Source organism: Elephas maximus, chromosome 9 (assembly GCF_024166365.1).
Source record: "Elephas maximus indicus isolate mEleMax1 chromosome 9, mEleMax1 primary haplotype, whole genome shotgun sequence".
Classification (NCBI taxonomy): domain Eukaryota; kingdom Metazoa; phylum Chordata; class Mammalia; order Proboscidea; family Elephantidae; genus Elephas; species Elephas maximus.
In genome coordinates this window covers 36,821,690-36,848,545 of record NC_064827.1, presented here as the reverse complement: position 1 = coordinate 36,848,545, position 26,856 = coordinate 36,821,690, and the positions used below count along the sequence as shown (strand labels likewise).

At 40.1% G+C, this 26,856-nt stretch overlaps 1 protein-coding gene across 2 annotated transcripts in view; it reads right to left on the bottom strand.

Moving 5' to 3' along the window:
* Positions 1-26,856, bottom strand: part of TEK (TEK receptor tyrosine kinase) — a 106,838-nt gene that overhangs the window by 40,261 nt on the left and 39,721 nt on the right. For both annotated transcript variants that reach the window (XM_049895984.1, XM_049895985.1), the window contains exons 2-4: positions 19,079-19,390; positions 5,074-5,184; positions 3,862-4,014 (exon numbers count right to left, since the gene is read on the bottom strand). In XM_049895984.1, the coding sequence (XP_049751941.1) occupies positions 3,862-4,014; positions 5,074-5,184; positions 19,079-19,390 (576 nt within the window). The remainder of the gene's footprint in view (positions 1-3,861; positions 4,015-5,073; positions 5,185-19,078; positions 19,391-26,856) is intronic.

Below are 26,856 nucleotides of genomic sequence, written 5' to 3'. Positions count from 1 at the left end.
AGTCGTTTTACTGGATACCGGTATCTAAAGATAGATGAAATACAGCATCTGCTCTCTAAAACCTAATAGTCTAATGTGGGAGACAGACTTGTAAACACAAAATAATGTAGAAACAGAGACAAGAGGTGCCTAATCCTTTCTTGGGGATGGAAGATGGTATAAAGGAAGTCTTCCCAGAGGAAGTGGTATGTGCACTAGATCTGCACTGCCTACATTAGCAGCAGAGAGGATAAGACTGGAGAGTATGTTCCAGGCAAAGGTATGGCAGGGGAAGGGAGCATGGCACATTCAGGAACTACAGATGTGAGTAGAGCTAGAGTGGTGGTTCTTAAAGTGTGGTCCCTCCCAGTAGCAGCCCCATCATCTGGGAACCGATCAGAAATGCATATCCCAGACTCTCATCCACAACCTACTGAACGATAAACTCTGGGGGCGGGGGGTGGGGGGGGTGGCTAGCCCAACAATCTATGCTTAACTCACCCTTCAGGTGATTCTGATGAATACTAAAAGTTTGAGATCCTCTGGCCTAGAGTATGCGGAGGAGGGATAAGGCAAAGGGGGAAGCAGGAGCTAATAACATTCACCTATTTTTCAAGTGGTGAAGTGGTTAAAAACTCAGCTGCTAACCAAAAGGTTGGTGGTTCTAATCCACCAGCCGCTCCTTTGGGGCAGTTCTACTTTGTCCTATAGGGTCACTATGAGTCTGAATTGACTTGTTGGCAATTAGTTATTTTTCAGGTGGAAAACATGTAAGAAGTGAAATGAGATACACCAAACCTAAAGGGCAAAGATGGTAAAATGCTTACAGACTCATTTCTGGGCTACGTCTCTCCAGCACTTGGTGGTTCACTTTATACAGGGAGCAGTATGTCCTCTGGGAGGGCTGAGATCTCAATTGTTGAATAGGTCCAAGGATACCTTCTAATATAAGGAAAATGTAGGGGGTTTGGATGACCCTTTTGTCGTCAGGAATTTAGTTTCACTTGTCATCTGAAAGGAATTGGTATCTTTGTCCCTGAATGTTAGTCTCTCAGTAGTAGGTTTGGACCTGTGCCCACAGCTGATGTAACTGTATAATTTCTTTGGCAAAGTCTCATGGTCACCAGTATTTTCTCTAAAATAATCAGGGAGACTGTCAACACAAACCCTCTCTTACAGCCTTCCACTTAACAGATAAAGCTACAAAATGTCTAAAAGGTAGCATTTATAAGACCTTAATATATAAAGGAAAAAATGCTCTTGCACCATTTATTAGTGATTTCTTGAGATTCAGGCCACAGGTTATTTGCACATGTTAAAAATAATGGTAGCAGACAACAGAGATGAAAATGAGCTTTCTGTTTATCCCTATTCCTTCCTGTAGACCTGTCCCAGCTTCACTACTTAAGGGAGTAATAGGGAAGGTTCCTTGGGGAGAGCGAAGTCAGGAAAACAGTTGGTTAGTAAACACTAACGAGTATGCAGTTAGTCTTCTGTTATTTCCTTCAAAAGTCTTGTAATCTGGTAGTTTAAAAAACCATATATTCATGGAATAAAGAGAGAAATCACATAAACTTAAGGCTTGTGGAAAATCTTTTGTAAGGGAGAGAATTTATGGTAAGAAGAAATCCTACAAATATAACTCATGTGATATTTTAATACAAATCCTTAAGCAATGACTATGCCTAGGCTTCAATTCATCCTGGAGAGCTACTCTAAAGTTATGAGGAATAAATAATTACCTGCAGCTGTACCACATTTCTTACTGAACATCAAAGATCTCATGCTGAGAAATACAAATATCTTTAAATGAGATCATTGTGGTCCAACTCTAAATTTCTTAGGCATCAGACATTAGATAGCACAGTGCTGCCCAACAGTTTTGTGGAAATACCCCTAACAGCAGAGGGAAAGGAACATGTATTCCTAGCAATCTGAAAAGAGACAACATGAAGTTAAAAATGTGTTTGAAGTCTTTTGCTTTATCTTAGTATTTCAGGGGAATTTTAAATTTAAGTCTATATTATGTCATATTTATTTTGACACTAAAAAAATTTTTTTTGAGCTTTTTATCATATATTGGCATCTGATGTTCCTGGAAAATGTGTCCCATTTTACCCTGGACTCTGAATATCCCTGGTAACCAGCTGCCATCACTTGATTCTAACTCATGGCGACCCCATGTGTCAGAGAAGAACTATGCTCCATAGAGTTTTCAAAAGCTGTTTTTTCAGAAATAGATCACCAAGCCTTTCTTCCAAGTCAGCTCTGGGAGGATTCAAAAGGCCATCCTTTCAGTTAGCAGCCAAGCTCTTAACCATTGGTGCCAGCATGGGGTTGCCATAAGTTGGGGATTGGCTTGATAGCATCTAATAATGAATCTCTGGTATAGAGGGTTATATCAGACTGGAGAAAAGCTATCTAAATGAAATCAATGCGACAAAACTTTCGCTGAAAATAATTGCTTCCTTGCCACTGGGACTCTCCTGTGAGCAGAATCAAAGCGGAATTCACCAGCCTCTCCAAGTCTGCAGAAACTTCACATAGGGGTGAGGTATGTGTGAAGCAACCTGTTGGAGACTGGATCTTGCCGTTTTGCTATCATCATAAATCATATGTATTTTTTAAAAGGTTGGTCTTACAAAAAGGCTAACACGACACTTAATAGAAGAGAAGCACAGTAGTCATCCAAGAGGAAACAGATCCTGGGATATACAGGTGATTCCTCTTGGGTCTGCTCAAATAGCACTGCCTGAAAAATACCTTGCTAAAAAAAAAAAATTTTTTTTTTTTTTTATATTTTATACCCACAAAGCTGGCTTAGTGTGGAGCCTAAACTTTATGAACTACTCTCTTTATACTTCCATTGTCATATTGCAGTGTCTATTTATCTACTTAAGTATCTACCTGCTCTGATAGAGAATTACCCAACAGGCAGGGGTTTGTCTTGTTAACTTTGTATTCTCAACACCAGCACAGTGCCTGGCACAGAGTTGTGATCCATACGTGTTGTTGAATTAATTAATTAAAATAATGCAAAGCAAAAAAAAAAAAAAATCTCCCTCTTCACGAATGAGAGATACCAATCATCAAAGTACTGACCAATCATCAGAGTACTGACAGAGAAGTCCAGGGACTTAGACCCGAAGGCCTGAATGTTTAATATCATGGACATCTGGCATTGCTGGGGCAAATTCAGGGCAGACCTTCTGCTTTCTATAGACCAACTCGAAGCAAAATCCAAGAAAAACTACTGATGATGATTACTCTCCACACTGGTAGTCACAATGAAAAAAGAGTTTCATTTGTTCTAACTCTTGCATTTTTCAAAGCTGAAAATAAACAGCCCATTCGATGACCTGCTAAGTGTGGGATTTACAGAGGACTTGATGTTTAACTAGATATTATGCCAACCCAGGAGCCCCAACTCACCCTGCGAGCAGCCACCTTTCTGGGAGGCTGCCTAGTTCACTGTGATTGCCCTTTTTGTGGAGATTATCCTGTGATTACACTGTACGGCTCTGCCCTTGTCTACAGCTAATTGGTCTAGGGGGCTAGATTTAGCCAGTATTAAACCAATCAGGTTCTTTATCTTGGAAATTTAAAACTGGAGGTAAAAGAAACATTGTAAAAGCTGAGTTGTGGTAATAATATCCTAGAGAGAAAGTCCACCACCTTCCATTGCTGAGCCTCAGATCTTCCCTGGAGCCTATCTTTTCCGCAACTTGCTTGTCAGTTTTCCACCTTTTTCCTAAGAATCCTCAGTACCCTTCTAACCAATACCTAGTTTTTGCTTAAGCCAGCCAGAGTCAGTTTCTGTTACCTGCAACTAAAAACCCTAACAACCCCTCCACCAATTGTGGTGACTTCTCAATCACTTACTCCGGACTATCAGCCTGGTGAAGGCCGAGGTGAAGAGGTTTCCTCCTATGTACCTGGCCGAGTACACTCCAGCATCCTGGGGCTGAGCACGTGGCAGGTGCACTTCTAAAATATCTGGGACTTCGTGCCGGGGGACTGAATGGATGAAGGAACCTGGTAAGAGAGAGGAGTGGAGAACAATGGGTCATATGCAAACGCTCTAGTTTCCTTGTCTGGCCCTCCCATTTGATCAGTTTTCCTTGACCTGATAAAGAAAATATGCTCTAACATACTGCATGTGGGAGAAGAATGAAAAGTCTGAATCGTTTAAAGTTCTCCCAATAGTCATAAAAGGCATGGTGATAGAGCAGACAGATAAATTTTTGAGCCCTACCACCAAACACAGGAAGAAGGGGATAGGCTAAAGTTCTTATCTTCTGCAAAGAGAGGTGAACATAGAGGAGTGAGCATACTTAGGTGGGAAATGTCAGGTAACCCTGCCAACTAATTAACTAGTCAGGAGATTCCTAAAATCACTACTCCAGCCTGGAAATCCTATCCACCCACAGGACCCAGAATGATCCCCATCAATATTTCAGCTGAATGAGGCAACTGCCACTAGGTGGTGCCAAACCATAGAAAGGACCTAGACAGATTTGGATTAAAAAACAATTTACAGAGGGGGAAATCCCAGAGCTGCTGCGAATTGGCTTCCTGGGTTCAGTTTGATAATTTCCTTAACCTCACAATAAAACAACCCACATTTTGCATGGTTGAACTTGGGACCCCATTTATCACATCATGATGGAGTTTTTATTGTACGTACATACAACATGTATATGTGTATGTATTCTCAATGTAATTAATTTCATTAAGTAACCAAACACATTGTCTAAGAGGGCAGCTTCTATCTTAGAATTTGATAAACTTGCATCATGGCAGCTGTACGTCAAACATCTGCTCCCAAGCACACAATAGGATAACGACCCTATATGTTATGTGCTATCTGATGTCTTGGAGCCCTGTTGGCACAGTGGCTAAGAGAGTTCAGCTGTTAACTAAAAGGTCGGCAGTTTGAATCCACCAGCTGCTTCTTGGGAAAACCGTACGAGGTAGTTCTGTTCTGTCCTATAAGGTCACTATGAGATGAAATCGACTCAATGGCACTGAGTTTGGTTTTGGTTTATCTGATGTCTCACACTGAGGTATTGGAAGGAAATAAAACATACTCACCATTTTTGTAAATCACTGCATCTTCTTCTTTAATCAACACCTTTTTGAAAGATATGTTCACATTATCTCCTTTGTCCACAGTCATAGTTAAAGTAGCTGGTAGGAAGGAAGCTTTCGAAAAACAAAGAGAAAAAAATACCGAAAGGAGTTTACACAGTTTCTCCAGGAACAACTGAACTTTGAGCTTTAGAAGATGGCACTTGCCAAGAGTCAGCTAGTTTTTATGATATGAAACAAGTGGTGGCTAACTGGTTTTAACCTTTCTGAGGGTTATATACCCTTTTAATAAGCTGATGAAAGCTATGGTCATTTCCTTTGTAAAAGTGCAAATATACACACGCAACATACACATACAGAATTTTTCCGTACAACTGGTTGGGGAAATGGAGACTTTGAGTCAATTAACATCTATTATCAAAATAAGGCCTGATATTAACTATAAACTATATTAACTAAGAATCTGCTGTCTTTCTCCAATCCCTACCAAAATGGAAAGGAACATGGATGGCCAGATATTTGCCAAGTAGAATTTCCCTTGGTCTTTTTGTTTTGTTGTTGTTGAAGTCCCAGCTAATTCTAATGGCTTTAGGAATGCCTGAAGCATATTTCAGTGAGGTCAGCATAATGCTAGACTTATTACTAATAATGTAAATATTAGAATATTCAAGAATAAGGCAAGGATGAAATATAATATCTTGCTATTCTACCTTTTTATTATATATATGAACTGATATCATTATGCGAGTGGACAATACTGGGAGGAAACTGGGGAAATTATTGTATGTTTTAAAGAAAAATATTAGGGATCAAGATGATGGTCTTTTCAAAAAAAATATTTTATTGTGCTTTCGTGAAAGTTTACACAGCAAATTAGGTTCCTATTTGACAGTTTCTATACAAATTGTTTAGTGACATTAGTTGCATTTCTCACAGTGTGTCACCATTCTTTTTAATTGTGTCCTGGTTGTTCCTTTTCCAGTACTCTAGTTTTCCTGTCATCTTCTCATCTTTGCTTTAGTGATTGTTGATCTTTTGGTTTCATATGGATGGCTTTTTTACAGGAGCACTGTACTCATGGGTAATATCCTTTATTTGTCTGCCAATCTAGTGGTAGCCAGGCACTCTCTAGTTCTTCTGGAAGATGGTCCTTAAATGATGATAAAAAGGAGCCATCCACCAGGAAGATATAATAATCCTGAACTTGTATTGGCACCAAAAAACTGAGCAATCAATGAAGTAAAAACTGACAGAGTTAGAGGGAGAAAATGACATATCCATAACACAGTAGAAACTTTCAGAAACTGATTACTAATCAAATAGACTGAAAATTATTAGGGAAAAAATATAGAGGATTTAAATAACACGATTGAAGATCTGTTGGCTATTCATGGAACCCTGTGCCCAGTTATCTGAATACATGTTATTTTAAAGCATATTGCCTGCAGATTAAGCCACAAAGCACCTCTTCATGAACAACAAAGAATCAATATCCAAATTCTCCGATCTGAATGCATCTAAACAAGAAATCAATAAGAAAACATTTGTACCCTGAGGTATGAACTGTTTAGCCCAGGTCCAAGCCTTGAGGACCTGAGGGACACCTGCTAAGGAACTTGGAGTGAATCAGTAGGTCTCCATGACTTTGTTCTCATCTCATCTGAGGTTTTTGGATCAGTGGATTGAGAGAAGCTGATCAAGTGTTGTGTGGACCTTTGGCGTAGAGAGCTGCTCTGTGAGGGCAGAAGACACCTCTGAACCACAGTCAGGAGGAGCCAAACTTGTCCTCAACATTGGGCTGTGTCTCTGGCCCAGGCATAGTGCCCTGACAGGACTCCCCAGCATCACCAGGTATGTGATTGCCTTTGGTGCAGGTGCAGACTAGGACATAGGGCAAACCCAGAGGGAGAATGATGTAGAATTAAGGGCACTATCAGTGTTGGAATCAGACAGTCTTGGACTTGAATTTATCCTCTGCTACTTACTGGACACCTTTGAGAGAATTATTTCACCTCTGCAGTCTTAGTTCCCTCATCTGTTACTCGGAGGTAATATCTACCTTTAAAAGGTTAAGAATATTAAATGATGTAAGTCAAGCCCTTGCCGTTGTTGCTGTCAGGTGCCACTGAGTCGATTTTGACTGATAATGATCCCACATAACAGAGTAGAACTGTCCCAAAGTGTTTTCTAGGCTGTAATCTTTACAGGAGCAGATAGCCAGGTCTTTCTCTTGAGATGCTGCTGGGTGGGTTCAAACTGTCAACCTTTTGGTTAGCAGCTGAGCTCTTAACTATCGCACCACTAGGGCTTCTTAGTCAAGCCTTTCCAAAAAGAAAAATCAAACCCATTGCCTTCGAGTCAATTCCAACCCATAGCAACCCTATAGGACAGAGTAGAACTGCTCCATAGGATTTCCAAGGCTGTAATCTTTACGGGAACAGACTGCCACATCTTTCTTCCACAGAGTTGCTGGTGGTTTTAAACCACCGACCTTTTGGTTAGCAGCTAAGCGCTTAGCCACTGTACCACGAGGGCTCCCTAGTCAAGTCCATAAGTGTTTAGAAAAGGTCAGTGTCCTTTCCAAATGGCAGCACTGGTGTGGTGACATTTCTAATATGAACATGAGTGGCAGCTTTCTCAAAAGTACCAAGATGGGACCAGCCAGGTAGGGAAGGCAAGCAGGGACCAGGGCAGGAGAAATTGATGGGATGTCTTCTCACATTGGCAAGGGGCTTCATTTAGCAATCCTAGTGCATTTGCTCTCTGTAACATGCTCCTGGCTCTGAGACATTTTCTTGATCAGTTGAGATTTTTTTCTGACCAGTTCACTTTGTTGTTTCTTCCTGTGTGCTTTGTTTATATTTTCTGCCCCTTTGTATGACGGGGGTTTAGCTGACTGTGGGACTTCTCATTCTCAGCATTGTATTCTGAAAAGGAACCGAGATTCCCCAGTCGGCTCAATGCCAATGTAGCTGTTTCCCTCACTTTGTGGCACTTTATTATTTCACACTCCGTGCCTTGTAAACCGCCTGTTGGCACAGGTAGGAACACGGACACGCCAGAGTCTCACTGCTGCTGCCAGTCTTCATCCAGCCTGTCACCTCTCACATTGCTGCCAGGCAGATGTTCTCTGTTGAGTACTAATTAAATGGTCTAACCTTTGTGCTGCACCTTGGGTTTCCCAACGAAACAGGAACCTGGCTCCCACTTTATATGCAGTAGACATATATTGACGTCCCTTGACTTGACTGGATCATAAAAACAATAACCGCTTTTGGTGGTGCAGTGGCTAAGCAGTCCACTGCTAACCAAAAGGTCAGCAGTTGGAACCTAACAGCTGCTCCTTGGGAGAAAGATGTGTCAGTCTGCTTCCATAAATATTATAGCCTTGGAAACCCTATGGGGCAGTTCTACTCTGTCCTATAGAGTTGCTATGTGTCAGAATCGACTCAACAGCATTGAGTTTGGTTTTTGGGGTTTAGTATTGACCAGACACTGTTCCAAGCAGAGCTTCAAACAAGTTCTAACTGGTTTAGTCATGGCAGATGAAGTGAAACCAGAACAGATCTGAATTTTTACAATTTAGTGGTCCAGAGCAATAACCAGAATGAGAAAATTATAGGTCAAAGCCCTGGAATGGGAGATTCAGAAGAGGGGTAGTGAGCCTTTTCAGGAGCCTGATGCATGAGTCTGGATTATTAGCAGGATTATTAGTGGAGAGTGAAACACATTCAAAATGGCACAGTGAGCTGCCATCTTTGAGCAGGACACTGCTGTTTCTAACTCTGCTCAAAATCCGATGGGCAAGAGGTCTGGTTGCTATGCAACAAGTATGCTGCCCTTGTTTTCTAAGAGGGAGATCAGGTTTCTGGCAGGGTTTTGACCCATAATTTTTTGTATTACCCAAATTCCGGTTCACCTAAATTTTAAAAGTTCAAGTCTGTTCTGGTTTTGCTTCCTTGGCCATGGCTGAACTGGGAAGAACTTGTTTGAAGCCCTTGTTCTAAGCACTTTACAGATATTTAATTTTCATAATATCCCTGTGAGGTAAGCACAATTACTATCCTAATTACACAAATGATGAAATTTAGGTACAGAGAGGTTAAGTAACCTGTCCAAGATCATAAACAAGTACAGGGGAGAGCTAGGATTTGAACCAGGCAACCTGATCGAGAGGCGTTTTGCCTGCCTATCCTACATTATGCAATGCTAGCACTGGAAGAGACTTTAAAGTCCAACTACCTAATTGTATGGATGGGATGGCTAAGGTAGGATTACGACTTGCTCAAGATCATTTGCATGAGTTATTTAACTAGCAAAATTTAATTAAGAACATAATCCATCTAACTGGATGCCTGTCATTTATTCCTTAAGGGTTGGAGAAAAAGTAAATGGTAGTAAAAGTTGCACACAAAGATGTTTCCCATGGATGAAAAATAATGGAGCTAAATTATGGACTCAACAGCAATGGGTTTTTTAAATTTGATGTTAGATAACTACTAAGGGGAATAATGTAGTTAAGTGTGTATTATTTTATTTAATTCTCACAACAGTCATCTGTGGAGAGTACCCATAGTTTAACAATGAGGGACACAGAGTTAAGGTTAATTAAGTCCATTAGCCAAGGTCCTGTAACAGTGAATAAAAGAGAAAGTAGAGACATGAACTCAACGCCACACTTGTTTCTCAGCATTAGCTCTCTTGACTCATTGTTCTCCAGACCTACATCCTTGGCTCTCAGTTCCAGCCATTCTGAGCTATATTCACTTCCTCAAACAGACCACATCATGTCCAGATTCCTCCTTTCTCTCCTACTCCTTTTCTCCTATGCCTCGCCAACTCCTACTCATTCTTCAGCCTCCATTTAGATGTCACTTTGTCCAGGGGCCCTGGAATAGGGATGGATTACCCAGTAAGGAAGGTATGTGCAGCTTTACTTGTGCTTACTTAATCTGTAGTGCACAATTTCACCTTTTTTTTTTTACCACATCTTTGAAACCCATGCGAAATTGTGCACTACAGATCAGTAAGCATCTTAGTCATCTAGTGCTGCTATAATAGAAATACCACAAGTGGATGGCTTTAACAAAGAGGAGTTTATTCTCTCACAGTCCAGTAGGCTACAAGTTTGAATTCAGGGAGCCAGCTCCAGGGGAAGGCTTTCTCTCTCTGTTGGGTCTGAAGGAAGGTCCTTGTGATGCATCAGTCTTCCCTTGGTCTGGGAGCATCTCAGAGCAGGAACCTCAGGTCCAAAAAATGTGCTCTGCTCCTGGCACTTTTTTCTTGGTGGTATGAGGTCCCCAACAATCTGCTTGCTTACCTTTCCTTTTATCTCTTGCAAGATAAAGGGTGGTGCAGGCCACACCCTAGGGAAGCTGCCTTTTATTAGATGAGGGCTGTGACCTTAGTAAGGGTGTTACAATGCCACCCAAATCCTTTTTAACCACATGCAGAAATTACGATTTATAACACATAGGAAAATCACAAAATGGAGGACAACCACACACGGCCTAACCAAGTTGATACACACATTTTGGGGGGGACATAATTCAATCCATTACAGTAAGTAAACACAATTAATACCATGTGTTCTTGTTTACTGTAAACTCATGCGTATCTTTCTTACTGGTTGATCTGCCCCTGCCCTGAAATCCAGTTTAGGTGCCCTCACAGCTGCTCTCCAAATACCCTGCACTTTCCACATACAGCCCCCCTTGCAGTACATCTGGCCCACTAGACTGAACGCTCAAGGAGGGCAGATCCATATCTGTCTTCAAAGGCAGCAGAGGGTGGCGGTCAAAGCCTGGCCTCTGAGATGTGGCCCGAGTTCACCTTCCCAGGTCCAATACTCACTGGCTGTGTGAACTCAGCGAAGTTACAATAGCTACAAGTCTCTTCTTTTAATGCGGTCATAATAGTCCTCAACAGGTCTCTGAGTGGTACAAATGGTTTGCACTTGACTATGACCTAAAAGTTGGCAGCTCAAACCCACTCAGTGGCACCACAGAGGAAAGGCCTGGGAATCTGCTTCTGTAAAGATCACAGCCAAGAAAACCCTATGGAGCAGTCCTACTCTGTAACACACGGAATGGCCGTGAGTCAGAATCGTCTTGATAGCAACGGGTTTGTTTGTTTGTTTAATAGTCCTCACTAGATATGCATTAAAAGTAAATTAGATAATAATATTCATCCAGTTGCCAGGGGAGTGTCAGTCACATATAAATAGGAAATGTTAACCACTGTTCATCACTGCATCAAGAATGCTTGTGGAATGAAAGGATAAATGAATGAATGTGATTTCAAGTTTTCTGATTTTCTCTATGCTTTCAATATGTTCATTTGTGTTATCATGACTTCACAAATCACACTGGAATTTTGCAGTTCTTAAAATAAAGCTATTCCTCAACTGAAAATGGGGTGGGGGAAATGCTTCCTGTGATGGACTGTTCTGACACAGATCTTTGGATCTGGAGATATTCTCAACTTCATTTATAACTTCCTCTCCCCAAATAAAATTGTCAGTGAGGGTTGACAAAGCTGCTTCTGACTGTTTTGGATGATGCCATTGATAAAAACAGTTGGGCCATTTGGGGTGTGCGAGCCAATTTAAGCTGTGTTTTGGCACATTCCAAATGGATTTTCCACTTCCTCTCCAGAAGCACGAGTCAGCAGCATGCAGGAATATACTGATGTTTATCCTATCCTGCTGGGTCCCTAGGCAGGCACTTCTGAGTTCCATGGCATTTGACTCAGAAATTAATAGGAACATGAAGGCGTAGCTTTGGTGGTTTTCATGGTCCACCACGAAGGTTATCACTTTCCCCACAACACGTTTTAACCACTGGACCGTCAGCAAGATAAATGGAACCAGTTCAAGAGCCTGAGATGTTACTGTTAAAATACAGGAAAGAATGTACTACTTTTCTATTTTATAAAAACCTCCAAAATTTTGTTAATGGACAGTATTACAAATGTCCACAATTGAACAGGAACATTAATACTCCCAGGGAAGTATGGCTTACTCCAAGGCACTGTAATAATATTATCAAACATTTACTGCAAGCCAGAGAATGTTGGTGATCTTTAAGTGCAATGCCTCATTTGATTCTCAAATGTATCTGGTACAATCTCTAGCCCCATTTTTATTTTCAAGTGAGGAATCTATGATTTTGGTTAAGTAGCTTACCTTGGGTCATGCCATTCAGTCACAGAGCTGGGATCAAACCTGTCTGCTTGACTTTGACTCCCAATACTCTCATAACTCTACTCTGCACCCTGAGTTGCTATTTAGGGTTTCAAGTGGAGTTATTGTACTTTACAAGACAAACTGAAGGGGAAGGGGAGTTAACGCAACATGAGAACAAAATAAGAAGGGTAGAGCAATGGTTGGCATCAAATCATTTACAAACTTCTATGGTTCTTATTGGAGCCCTTGTGGCACAGTGGTTAAGAACTTGGCTGCTTACCAAAAGGTCAGTGATTCTAATCCTGCTCCTTGGAAACCCTATGGTTTCTATTCTGTCCTATAGGGTCCCTATGAGTCAGAATCGGCTCAATGGCAATGAGTTTGATTTTTTTTGGTTCTTAATATTACATACCTTATTCTGCAATATCTCACTTGGCACAAGCTTTCAGGAACACATCTATTGTTTAAATCAAAGCTTATTTTAAATGCAGTCATAAGAACTGGCTTTTAAACAAATCCATTTTCTGTATCTCCATTTCACAGGTAAAGAAAAGTAAGACCACTTCTTGTTGTTTGTGCCATCAAGTTGATCTCACTCGTAATGACTCTATAGGACAAAGCAGAACTTCCCTCATAGAGTTTCCTAGGCTGTAATCTTTACAGGAGCAGATCACCAGGCCTGTTCTCCCCTGGAGCCATTGATTCAGTGGTTCGAACTACCAACATTTCTGTTAGCAGTCCAGCACTTAACCATTGTGCCACCAAGAATCCATAATAAGATAACTAAACTCATTGCTATTGAGTTGATTCCAATTCACAGTGACCCTATAGGACACAACAAATCTGCCCCATAGGGTTTCCAAGGCTGTAATCTTTATGGAAGCAGACTGCCACATCTTTCTCCCTTGGAGCAGCAGGTGAGTTCGAACTGCTGACCCTTTGGTTAACAGCTGAGCACTTAACCACTGTGCCACTAGGACTCCTAATAACTAGAGGTTAAATAAAACTATTCCTGGTTGCTCAATGGTTAAGCCTTTGGCTACTAACTGAAGGATGGGCAGTTTAAACCCACCAGTGGCTCTACAGAAAAAAAAGACCTGGTAATCTACTTCTATAAAGATTACAGCCTAGGAAACCCTATGGGGAAATTCTACTCTGTCCTATAAGGTTGCTATGAGTCAAAATCAATTCGACAGCACACAACAATAACTTGCCTAAGGCCACAGGGCTAGTAAGTTGTGAATGAAAAATTAAGACTCAGGTGAGTATGAGTCTAAAAGCCATCTTCTCTCTACTGTAGCTTTTGCTTGAATTTAAACTATTCTTTACCTGTAATGGGAAATCCTGGTGGTATAGTGGTTAAGTGTTATGGCTGCTAACCAAAAGGTCGGCAGTTCGAATCCACCAGGTGCTCCTTGGAAACTCTATGGGGTAGTTCTACTCTGTCCTATAGGGTCACTGTGAGTCAGAATGGACTCCATGGCAACCAGTTTGGTTTTTTGGGTTTTACCTGTGATGACTTGGACTCTCGGTTTGAATGGATCATGACAGTCAATTTTTAACTGCTTGCGTTCTGGTTCAACATTCTAGACAAGTTCTCATTTAAACAGTGTTGAAGCTCATCCCAAGATCAATTTAGTTTCATTCCCGTGAAGCCACTGGGACACAAACCTCAGATCATCTTCACTCAGAAGGTGGAAACATCAGCAGAGGGACATTACTCTTCTACAAGTCAAATCCCAAATGACACATGTGAAAAATAATAGAGCTGTCCCTTCAGCCATGCTAGCTTTGGCACACCTCACATCCCTTTGTTCAACCTCTCTTCCCTCACCGGAGAGCCACGTTCCTGGGAATTTCTATTGTGTGAATTTCCCACTCGCCCTGGTGTCATTTAAAGGTGAACATTATAGTTTTCCTAAGAAAACCCCTTCCTTCGTTTGTAATAAATGTGATTTTATCACTTTCCACCATAAAATGAGCTTACTGCCTTCAAATCCTTTAATTACTACCATTAGCAAATTCAAAGATATGTTTTTAGGTGGGCTTCCACTAGTTATTGAACCTAAACCCTTGCAATTTAAGGTGTGGTCCATGGTCCAGCAGCATCACATCGCCTGGGATCTTGTTAGAAATGCAGAATCTCAGGATCGCCCTCCCAGAGTCTGCATTTGAACAAGACCCCCAGGGGATTCATAAGCGCGTTCGGCTTTGAGAAGTACTAATCTAGAAAACCGCAGATACTTACATAAGAAACTGCCGATCAGAGAAATACGGGTAGGTATATTACTTATAGAGATCATTTTGATAATTACAAATCAAACTTCTCAAGGAGGTGACAATGTCATTATCTTATGAAATGACGAATTATCAGCCACGAGGCCCTGTGGTTATAACAATGTTAATTCAGAAAGGACTCCTTCCCGTTAGGTATCATCAACCCAGAGAAAGTGGCTGATGGGTGAGGGGCCAGGTTATCCTGGTCTGAACGTGACGCCGTCTCTGCTGGAGCTCTGTGCCTGCCTCTGGGCAAGTAGCATCAAGGGCACCAGAAGTCTGCCTGCCTGCCTGTCCAAGTCTGGGAGCCTAGAGGCAGAAAAAAGTCACTAAATAATGTGATTTTTGCCATAAAATTGGTGGACTTGCCTAAAGATTCAGCCTAGTGTGGAGAAACTGGAACCCTCATACTCTACTGGTGGGAATATAAAATGGTGGAACCACTTCGGAAAATAGTCTGGCAGTTCCTCAAATGTTTAAACAGAGACTTACCATAAAAAAAGGGCCTAGAAATTCCAGTCCTAGATCTATATCCAACAGAAATGTAAACATATGTCTTCTCAAAAATGTATACACTAATGTTTATAGCAGTACTATTTTTTTCTCTTTTAAAATTTATATGTAAATTGTTTTGGGACATTGGTTGCAATTCTGCAATGTGTCAATACTCTCCCCCTTTCCACCTGGGTTTCCTGTTTCCATTCGTCCAGTTTTCCTGTCTCTCCTGCCTTCTCATATTTGCTTTTGGGCAGGTGTTGCCCATTTGGTCTCTTATACTTGACTGATATAAGAAGCACACTCCTCATGTGTGTTATCATTTATTGTACAGGCCTGTCTAATCTTTGGCTGAAAAGTGAACATCAGGAGTGGCTTCAGTTCCGAGTTAGCAAGGTGTCCGTGGGCTATAGTCTCGGGGGTTCCTCCAGTCTCTGTCAGACCAGTAAGTCTGATCCTCTTTGTGAATTTGAATTTTGTTATACATTTTTCTCCTGCTCTATCTGGGACCCTCTATTGTGATCCCTGTCAGAGTGGTCAGTGGTAGTAGCCAGGAATCATCTAGTTGTTATGGTCTTGGGGTCATGTAGATAGTGGTTCATGTGGTCAATTAGTCCTTAGGACTAATATTTTCCTTACGTGTTTGGTTTTCTTCCTTCCCCTTTGCTATGGACAGGATAAGACCAATAGCTCTCTTAGATGGTTGCTTGCAAGCTTTTAAGGGCCCAGGTGCTACTCACCAAAGTAGGATGTAGAACATTTTCTTTATAAATATGTTATGCCAATTGACCTAGATGTCCACTGACACCATGGTCCCCAGCCCTCAGACCCAGTAACTCAGTCCCTCAAGGTGTTTGGATGTATCTAGGAAGCTTCTATGACTGTGTCCCGTTTGTGCTCTATTATATATATGAAGATATATACTGTACATATAAAAATGTATGTAAAATTATCCACAGCCTAACCTATATATATATATTTTTTAACCTATATATGTACATGGGTATACTTCTATACACCTTCCTTCCCTTATTTAGCATACATATCTGCCTATGTATCTGTCTGTAAGTTATTATTTAACTGTTGTTGCAGGCTTGTGTATGCTACAGTATTTACTGTGGTTGCCTTTTTTTCTTTTCCTTGTGTTCCTTTAACTGTCTTCCTTTGCCTTGGTCAGGTTGTGCTGACTTCCCCTATATTGTGTGTTGGCTTTCCCTTCACCAAAGTTATCACTTGTCTACTATCAGTTTGGAGCCCTGATGGCCCAGTGGTTAAAAGTTTGTCTGTTGACCAAAAGGTTGGCAGCTTAAATCCACCAGTTCCTCCTTGGAAACCCTATGGGGCAGTTCTACTCTGTCCTATAGGGTCTCTATAAGTCGGAATTAAACTTGATGGCAACAAGTTCTTCCCCATGCTTCCCCTCCCTCGAAACCATCAAAGATTGTTTCTTTCTGTGTATAAGCCTTTTCTTCAGTTTTCATAATAGTAGTCTTATACAATATTTGTCTATTTTGTCATTGACTTATTTCAATCAGCATAATATCCTCTAGATTTATCCATGTTGTGAGATGGTTCACAGATTCATCATTATTCTTTATCGTTTTGTAGTGTGTCATTGTGTGTATATACCATAATTTGTCTATCCACTCATCTGTTTGTGGGCTCTTAGGTTGTTTCCATCTTTTTGCTATTGTGAATAAAGCTGCAATGAACATGGGTGTGAATATGTCTATTCATGTGAGAGCTGTTATTTCTCCAGGTTATATTCCTAGGAGTGGAATTGCTGGATCATAAGGTATTTCCAGCTTTCTAAGGAACCACCATATCGTTTTCCATAGTGGTTGTACCATTTTACATTCCCTCCAGGAATGTATGAGAGTTCCAATCTCCCCACGACCTCGCAAGCATTTATTGTTTTTGAGCTTTTGATCAATGCCATTCTTGCAGGGATGAGATAGTATCTCATCATGATTTTGATATGCATTTCTCTAATGGCTAATGATCAGGAGCATCTTTTCATGTATTTGTTGGCCACCTGAATGTCCTCTTTGGTGAAGCATCTGTCCATGCTCTTAGCCCTGTTGTGATTGGGTTGCTTGTGTTTTTATTGTTGAGCTGTTGAAATTTTCTATATATTTTAGAAATGATACCTTTATCAGATATGTCACTGCCAAAGATTTTTTTCCCAGTCTGTAGATTCTCCTTTTACTCTTTTGGAAAAGTCTTTTGATGAGCATAAGTATTTTATTTTTAAGAGGTTCCAGTTATCTGGTTTACCTTCTGGAGTTTGTGCACTTTTAGTTATGCTTGATATTGTACTTGTACCACAAATTAGGGACCCTAGCATTGTCCTTATGTTTTCTTTCATGAACTTTATAGTTTTAGGTTTTACATTTAGGTCTTTGAAGCAGGATTAGTCTTAATAGCAAGAAGGTGGGAACAACCCAAATGTCCATCAACTGATGAATGGATAAGCAAAATGTGGTATAGCCATAAAATGGAATGATAGTTGGCCATAAAAAAGAATCAAGTACAGATACGTGCTACAACATGAATAAGCCTTGAAAGCACTTGAAAGTGCTACATAAAAGAAGCCAGTCACAAAAGACTTATATGATTCCATTCTTATTAAATGTCCAGAGTAGGGAAATAGAAACAAAAAGTAGATTAGTCGTTGCTTATCAATGGGGGCATAAGAGGATAAAAAAGTGATTGCTACAAGGTATGAGGTTTCTTTTTTTTGAAGTGGTGAAAATGTTTTAAATTAACTGTGGTGATGGTTGTACATACCTGTGAATATAATAAAAGCCACTGAATTATGCATTATAAATAGGCAAATTGTATGGTATGTGAATTATATTTCAACAAAGATGTTAAAAAAAAAAAAAGATTTAGCTTAGGACTCACTTCTGTCTTGTGAGAAAGGCGCCATCAGATCCCTGCCTTGGGGGTGACAGCAAGAAGTAATTATGGCTTCTCCCTCTAAATCCTCCTTTGAAACTCTAGTGTTCTGTGAGCTGGGCCTGGGTGATCTACCACTATAATTGAATCATGGTCTTTAATCTAGAGTGGCAGACTACAAAAGTGGCTCTAATTCCTCATTCCTCCTTCTATCCATACTTTTTGCCATTTAACTTTGTAGTGCCCTCCCACTCTGAGTCTAGGCTTAGCCATTGGACTTGCTTTGGACAATAAAATAAGGCAAGAGTGATAGTGTACCAGTCTGAGGCTAGGTCTCAAGAGGCCCTGTGTATGTCCATTTGTTCTCTTGCATCTCTACCATCTCCATGAGAACATACCTAGGTTAGTCTGCTGAAGGAACATGAGCCAAGGTGCCCCATCTTAGGCCAGCCTAATAAGCCTACAACCAGCCAACCCCCAGACGTGAGCAAATCCAGCCAGGATTAGCAATACCACCTAGTCAATCTAGCTGTCTCAGACTCATGAGCTATAAATGCTTATTATGTATGTCACTGTGATTGGTGGTTGTGTGTTATGCAGAATTATTATAGCAATAGTTAAGTGATACAAGTAACCAACTAAATTAAGTTATTGACAAATGTTACCATTTTTAATTTTTTTTATTTCTACTGTAATTTTTCCCTGAAAGCATTGATTTCTATTGAGAGAACTCAAGGGCAAGTAAAATAAAGAACTAGCAAGTGAAAAATCAATGAGAAAGCTCAAAAATAAAGTAGCCCAGAGTGATTAGTTTGACAAGGTACAGTTGTCCTCATTGCTATAATTTTCATATTACATACATGTAAGATATATTTCACAGGAGACCATGGACCATTGATAGAGCACCATGAAATACTGTTATATTTCATTTCATCTCATGCACTAGACACAATGTCACTAGGACATGCTGTCTTTTATCTCTAATGTTCTGTGTACCAGACCCGGTGATGTTTAGAAAGAGGTGGACAAGGACTTTAAGCCCCACACTCAGGCAGCTCATACCTAGCCTTTGAGTGAGCAGATGCCAATACAAAAGGTGTGCATGTGTGTCTCATGGGCCTACCTGCCCATAACTGACGGGTGTATTACCTTGTTGCCGCATCTTCATGGTCCGTATCCTTATTGCCTCTCCTCGAACTCGCCCTTCACAAAAATAAGCACCATTGATTTTACTAGCCTTTTCCCTCTTCCAAACAACTTTTTTAGCCCATTCTCTAGTCACATCTTGAGTAACTTCCAGTGGATCCTGGTGCTGGTTCATTAAGGCTTCAAAGTCCCTTCCTATGGTGATGGGCTCATGGGGGTGCCACCCAGAAGCAATGCAGGTGAGGGATGTTTCAGCATCAGATACAAGAGGTAGGGAATTGATCAAGATCAGGTCCATGGCACCTTCCACGGCTCCTAAAAAGAAAGAAGGAGTGTGATATATGATGAAAATTAACGCGGCCACACAGGATAAACTGCTGTTCACAAAGCCTTGTCTAAAAATAGCTGAGTGGTCAGTCTTTCTAAGATGCTATTCTATTTTTGTGCCTCTATTCCACAGGGTAAGACCCAAAACCCTTTACCATGACCCTACTAACTTTTCCTGCCCGACTCCCTTCTCTGGCTGCAACGAGCTATCAGTTATTCTTAGTCCCCCAAACAAGCCATGCAATATATATCTCAACCCACTATAGTGCCTGAGGCATAGCTGGGTATTCAGTAAATGCTTGTTGAGTTAAGACAAATTAAATTTATCATATGGCGTGCATTGTCACAGTAAGGTATTCTAAAGCATCAACCATGTGCTCTGTATGCTAACTTTAGATTTATCAATATCATAATTGATATTGAAAGAAAATTTATCAATATCATAATTATCAAAGAATTGCCCAATTTCACATTAAATTTTCTAAGAGAGGGACAGTAGTTGAGTGAAGTCTGCACTTTCCTCTGAGCCTCACTTGCATCATCTTTAAAATGAGGCAACTAAAATCTATCTTGCAGGATTCATGCAAAGATTAAATGAGTTAAAATACACCACTTGCCAACCACTGTGTCTGCCACATATTAAATATTAAAAACAAAACAAAAAACTTCAAACCCACTGCCTTTGAGTTGATTCTGCCTCATAATGACCCTATAGGACAAAGTAGAACAGGGTTTCCAAGGCTGCAAATCTTTACGGAAGCATCTTTCTTCCACAGAGTGGCTGGTGGGTTCGAACCGACGTTTTCATTGGCAGCCGAGCACTTTAACCACTGCATAATGAGGGCTCCTGATTGGATGGATATTCAGTGACCGTTTCATCTCTCTTTATTTCCTGAACACATAGCCTCAAACTCCACTCCTTCCCCGAATATAAAAGCAAAATCTCACCTGCCCTTTAAAATATATCCCATAAATTTGGAGCAAAATCATTTAAGAGAAATTATTTTACTTTCCCTGTATTTCCCTCTCCCTCTCTCTTTTACCATCTCTCCCTATTTCTCTCTCTCTCTCTCCTCTTCTACGTTGATTTCAAAGTGTTTTAATATGGAACAAATGGAACCTGTGCCTATTCTCTCTTCTCTTTAAATGTAGAAATATCTGGGATGGAGAATGTTCTCTGGCTTCATTGGCAGTTGGTTCTCAAGTCTACGTAAAATGTTCAGAAGACTAGATAGATCAAGCACATTGAGTAATAAAGTTGAAACTGGACTCTCCGAGACCTTGGTATAAATGCAGGTGATGCAAGTAAGCTACATGTTATCTCATTTAATAGCCATTCAATTCTCCCAACAGCCCTGTGAGGTAAACACCACTATTTTAATTTTAAAGATGAGGACAAAGAGGCTTAAAAAGGTTAAGTGAATTACTCTATATTCCACAGCTATGGAAGACAGAGCTGGGGTTCAAATTCTAACCGGTCTTTCATGCCCTATTGTTCCTACTTCACAGCCTTAGTACATGCTGTTCCCTCTGTCTGGAATGCTCTTCCTCACTCTTTGCATACCTCACCCTTTGGGTTTTAGTTTAAGTACCACTTCTTTGTAGAGAGCTCTTCTGCCTGGTCTATCTGCAATACCTATGCACTCTCATCCCATTATCCTGTAGTTCACCCTCTTGTTCATTTTCTTCATAAAAATTGCCACCATTTGTGATTATTTTATCTATTCCATCTTTCCCTAGACGATAAGTTCAATGAGGATGAGGACTGAGGCTGTTCACATTGATTTGTATAGGAACATCCTCCCTGTCAGAGTGTTTGGTATATAGAGAATTTAATTAATATTTGTTGGGTGGAAGGATAGCAGGGTGGACGGATGAACTGATGGACAGATAAATGGATTGATGGACAAATACAATTCCAGATCTGCCTAATTCAATCCATCCATTCACTTAGCTGCCTCTCCTAGAAGAATGAGGTTAAAAATGAAAATTCTCTCTTGAGTCTAAACTGACTTCACTGTGTGTATTTAAAAGACTTCTGGTAGCAACTAAATTTATAGGGAAGAAAGAAAATGTTACAGCTTTTACGAAGTGCCATAGGAAAGCAGTCAATGGTTGCTGGGCATTTGGGGCTAACTGGTATTCATTTACCAAACCATTTTTGAGCACCTACTTTTGCCAAACATTGTGCCTGGCATGAAGTCCTCATATAATTTGTTTTTAATGGTAATTACCAATTTTTGCTGTATGCAATGATGTTTTGAGGATTATCTTAAAAAAAAAACAACTAGGAGTTTAATCTTTAACTGATAAATAGGAAGAATTCAACATCAAGTCTTAATTTAAGCAGAGCTAAGTTTGCATTTTATTGTGATACTAACTCAATACTTGGGATTGGAAGAGAAAAACTTGCTTAGAATAGTTTCCCAACCCTATCCCTGAAGTATCTGACTTGCTTCTAGCCTCATCAGGAACTTTAAGATCTCAGGACCGAGAGCAGAGATCAGGATAAGAAAAAAATACTAACAGGGATGAGCTAGGAAATCTAGCAATGAAATTACAACCTCCAAAAATAAGACCAGAGCACACTTCCCCTTTATGTGCACCTTCAGCCCTGCCTCTGAGTGAACACCACGTCATCTCCCACAGTCAGTCATTCCAGGCTTGTTCTCAGAGACGGTCATCAAGAGGAAGGAAACAGTGTAATTCTTTCAGCTCCATTCTATCCAGCCCATTTCTAGGGGCAGTTGAGTGAATTGCCAAAACCGAGGTATCGGCTCTGAACTCACGGCATTGGCTGTGGTTTATTTAATGACTTCAGGAAATAATAGAAAAAGCAGTTGATTTAGAAAGACAACCACTGTAAATTGGCCTGCAAACTGTTTCTATGTATGCATCTGGTTTCTTTTTCCTCTTGTTTCTCCTAGCTATCTGCCTTTACTCTCAGTGATGGAAAGGGAGTCTGGACTTGACCCCACTTTGGTACCCCTGTTCAGTATACCAGTTATAAGACACTGTCTTGCACCGTTGAGCTCTCTGTCCTGTGTAACACCATTTACAATAGAAATACCAGAAGGGTTGTGTATGTGAGCTTTAGGTATGAGAAGGCATACTATCAGGTTTTTTTAGAGTGGATCTTAAAAATTACCTGTTTAGTTTTCCTAAAATAAGAATCCATATTTGTATTTACTTGTATGTGACTAAAGAACTTCTGGAAGGTGACCCAAGAGACTAAGAATAGGTTTGACCTGTGGGGAGAGAACTGAGTAGTCAAGGGACAATTATGGGAGGAAGACTTTTCATCATATACTTACTTATACTAGCTTTTGAACCATCTGAATATTGTCTACACAAAAAAGTTAAACGTAAAAAATAAATTTTATTGTCCTTCCCTTAAAAAGGGGTAGTTGGGAGGGAATCAGGAGCCAAGCAAACACATATGTTTCTTATCATGAATTCCTATATTCCTCCAAATCTTGTTGGATTGCATCCAAATAATACATTTTCCCTTCCTCTCTTCTTTGGACTAATAATAGGAAATGTGATATCATCCCTCAATACTGACAAAGAACTTGGGTTAAAATAAAATTAAGAAAAAGAAGAAGGAAGATGACTAAACTTAGCCTCTCAAAAAGAGTAGAGGAGGAGAAGCCCTATTGCAATGGAGATAACAAAGGCCTGGGCTTCTTGCAAGAGTTCTGCTACTGACACTGTGAAAGGCATGGCATCCTGGCTCGTACCACCCAAGGAATCTGCCATCTGGGGCATTTTCCTGAGAATAATTGCCAAAGACAGATCCTATCTGAATTCACACTGACATCAGTCCCTGGGTCTAATATCTTTTCCACAGTACTTCCTTTCCAACTCATGTTAGGGACTGGTATTGAGTTTTTTCATTACAACCATAGCCTAAAGGGCTCTGATCAAATCCATTAATTAGTCCAATTTACCATCTATCATCAAGGCTAAGAGTTTTCTATAAATAAGTGAGATGCATATTGGATTTCCCACATTAGTTGTTTGGGGACTTGGTATTGTTTTCTCATAGCAAAGATCCCCTTCCAAACACTTTTCAGTGCATTAAAGTAGGTAAGAAAATACTTGCCATCATGACACATTGCATCTGTCAAGTTAACAAATGATTGTTTATCACAACAAAGCACAGTGGTTTGCTAATTGTATTTCTTTGTGTGCTATATTGAACAGCAACTCATCTATCATGGTAACATCTTCTGACTGAATCCCATGGTGGTGAATGAGAAACGTTGAAAACCTGTTGCATTTTGATGTTCTTGCATTCAATATTGCTTTGAAGAATGAGCCAATAACTAAGACGTGGAAATATTTTTATCTAAAAGTAGTCATAGAAGTGGTTGTGGACCTAAATCAACACTCATGTAATAGAAGTGAATTGAATCACAAATTAGAGTCAGAGCTATGCTTTTCAAAATGCTTCTAAGAATCCTGATTTTCTGAGGCAGTGTTCCAGCAGTTTCTGAGCATGGTAGCGGGGCAGATGAAATGAGCAGGGTAGATTCCAGACACCCACACACACATATGCACTCTTACCAAAGCAGTTGTATTGTCATCTTTTTTTTTTTTTTACATTTTGGTTCCATGTAAGATGTCATTTGGAAAAAAAAAATGATTTTGCTTCATTAAAAATATATAAAAGCTCAGAGGTCATTCATTTTTAACTTTTTTTTTTAACAGATGAGAAAAATGAGATCCAGAAAGGCTGAATATGAATATGAATGAAATTACATTCTATTGCAGTACTACATGGTTCCTCTAATTAGCTTGCTTTCCTTCTGTTTCCACATTCAAGTTCAGTGCAGATGCAGATAGTCAGGTTCTGATTAACCCAGCTTGCTGATACAAAGCACTGGCTAGTTAAAAGTAAAAAAGTAGATTAAATCATTGCATTAAAAAAAAAAAAAGAAAGAAAGAAAACCATTGCCATCAAGTCTATTCTGACTCATAGCAACGCTATAGGACAGAGTAGAACTGTCTCATAGGGTCCCCGAGGAGTAGCTGGTGGATTTGAACTGCCAACCTTTATGGTTAGTAGCTGAGCTTTTAACACCACAAAGGCACTGCTAAATCATTGTATAGTGAGGTTATTTCTTTGTGTTTGTTATCTTCTCAGAATTGCAGCATTGGGTAGAGTTTCAAATATGTGTTGGGAACAACACATCATGTCTTCAGAAGGGCTTTCATAAGGTTTGTTGGCAGTTTGGTATTAGCTACGTTTATAATTTTTCTGAAATGTTTTTGGTCCTCTTACCTTTGTAGCAAGAGATACCTTAAAATTCTAAATATTTAAAATGACAATTAACATTACCTTGGCCAAAAGCATTTCTGAAATCAGGGAATTGGAAATGAGTGGCAAGGTTCTAGCCAAAAGCATTTCTGGAATCAAGACTCTAGCAAAGAGCAGAAGAAACAAATAAAAGGATAATATCCAGGATATTTTGTGGAATTTTTTTTTTTTTAAATTTGTTTGGGGTTTTTGTTGTTGTTGTTGCCGAGAGAAGAAAAATTCTCTTCAGTTCGAAAAATACTAAGCCATTTGCACATTCATTTTTTATTAAACAAATTTATAGAGTACCTACTCTGTGCTCACTGAAAGTGAAGAGGACTTGATGCACTTACTGGGGAAGATCGAAGACCACAGCCTTCAGTATGGATTGGTCATCAACATAAAGAAAACAAAAATCCTGGCAAGTGGACCAGTAAGCAACAGCATGATAAATGGAGAAAAGATGGAAGTTGTCAAGAATTTCATTTTACCTGGGTCCACAATCAACACCTATGGAAGTAGCAGTCAAAAAATCAAACGACGTATTGCATTGGACAAATCTGCTGCAAAAGACCTCCTTCAAGTGTTAAAAAGCAAAGGTGTCATTTTGAGGATTAAGGTGCACCTGACCCAAGTCACTGCTATTTTCAATCACTTCATATGCATGTGAAAGCTGGACAATGAATAAGCAAGAAGGAAAAAGATCTGATGCATTTGAACTATGTTGTTGGCAAAGAATATTGAATATGCCGTGGACTGCCAATAGAACAAAGAAATCTGTCTTGGAAGAAGTACAGCCAGAATGCTCCTTAGAAGCAAGCATGGCAAGACTTCATCTCATGTACTTTGGACATGTTATCAGGGGAGACCAGTTGCTGGAGAAGGACATCATGCTTGGTAAAGCAGAGGGTCAGCAAAAAAGAGGAAGATCCTCCATGAGATGTACTGACATAGTGGCTACAACAATGGACTCATAGCAACAATTGCAAGAATAGCACAGGATCATGCAGCATTTCATTCTGTCATACATAGGGTGGCTACGAGGTGGAACTGACTCTATGGTACCTAACAACAACCACACTCTGTGCCTGGTACTGCACTCAGCCCCAGAGGTAAAATAATGAACACAATAGACATGGTCTCAACTCTCAGGTAGCTCATAGGAGAATGTGGAACAGATACAGAAAACCAATCACATAGGTAAATATAATATTGCAACAATGATAAATACTGTAAGAGAGAATCACAAGGTGCTATAGATAAAAAATAGATAGTAGTCTCTAAATGGTGCAAAAGATTAATGGTCTCATCTGCTTACCAAAAGATTGGAGGTTTGAGTCCACCCAGAGGTACCTTGGAAGAAAGGCCTGGCAGTACTTCCAAAAAAACTAGCCATTGAAAACCTCATGGAGCACAGTTCTACTCTGATGAAGAGGGTTGCCATGAATCAGAATCAATCTGATGGCAACTGGTTTTTATGAGATAGTATAATGCTGAACCTAAAATAGACTTGATGATGGTGGTTGGAGGGTAAGGAGTAGAGGGAATGGGGGTCAAATAAGGCATCCCTGAACAAGTGACGTTTGACCCGAAGGAGAGTCAGAGTTACCCTGGCAAAGCAAGGGGAGTGTGAGAAGACAGTTAGGAAAGTCTTCTCCAAAGGGCAACTACCTAGCAGGGTTTTGAAAAATTGATAATTAAATAATGGGACTCACTTCTAGAAATGTTCTTCCTTAAATCTATCCATGATTGGCATTACTTTCTTTTTCTTGGATCCCAAGAACTATTGGACATCATTTCTATGTGACAATTCTATCTTAAAGTATTTTTAGTATCTTCTCTGCTTTCTCTCCCCTGAAGAAATCCAGTTTCTAGGCATGCTTCCCAAACTTTGATCATTTTTGCTATCCATGATCCTTTTATGCATGTGGCAAGTCTCTGAGTAATAACTTAATCCTCAAGGATCCTTCCAAGAAGATATTAGGCAATTAACAAGAAAATACTAAAATGTACTAGACTGGAAGTAAACAAGGGAAGTTGCTAACTTTTTATTGTGTAGTTGGGAGTTTGGAGTTACATAGGAGCATCCTGTATGTGACTGGACTGTGTCTCTCCAACAACACACTCTTCTCACCCTGAAGTTGTGCCAACC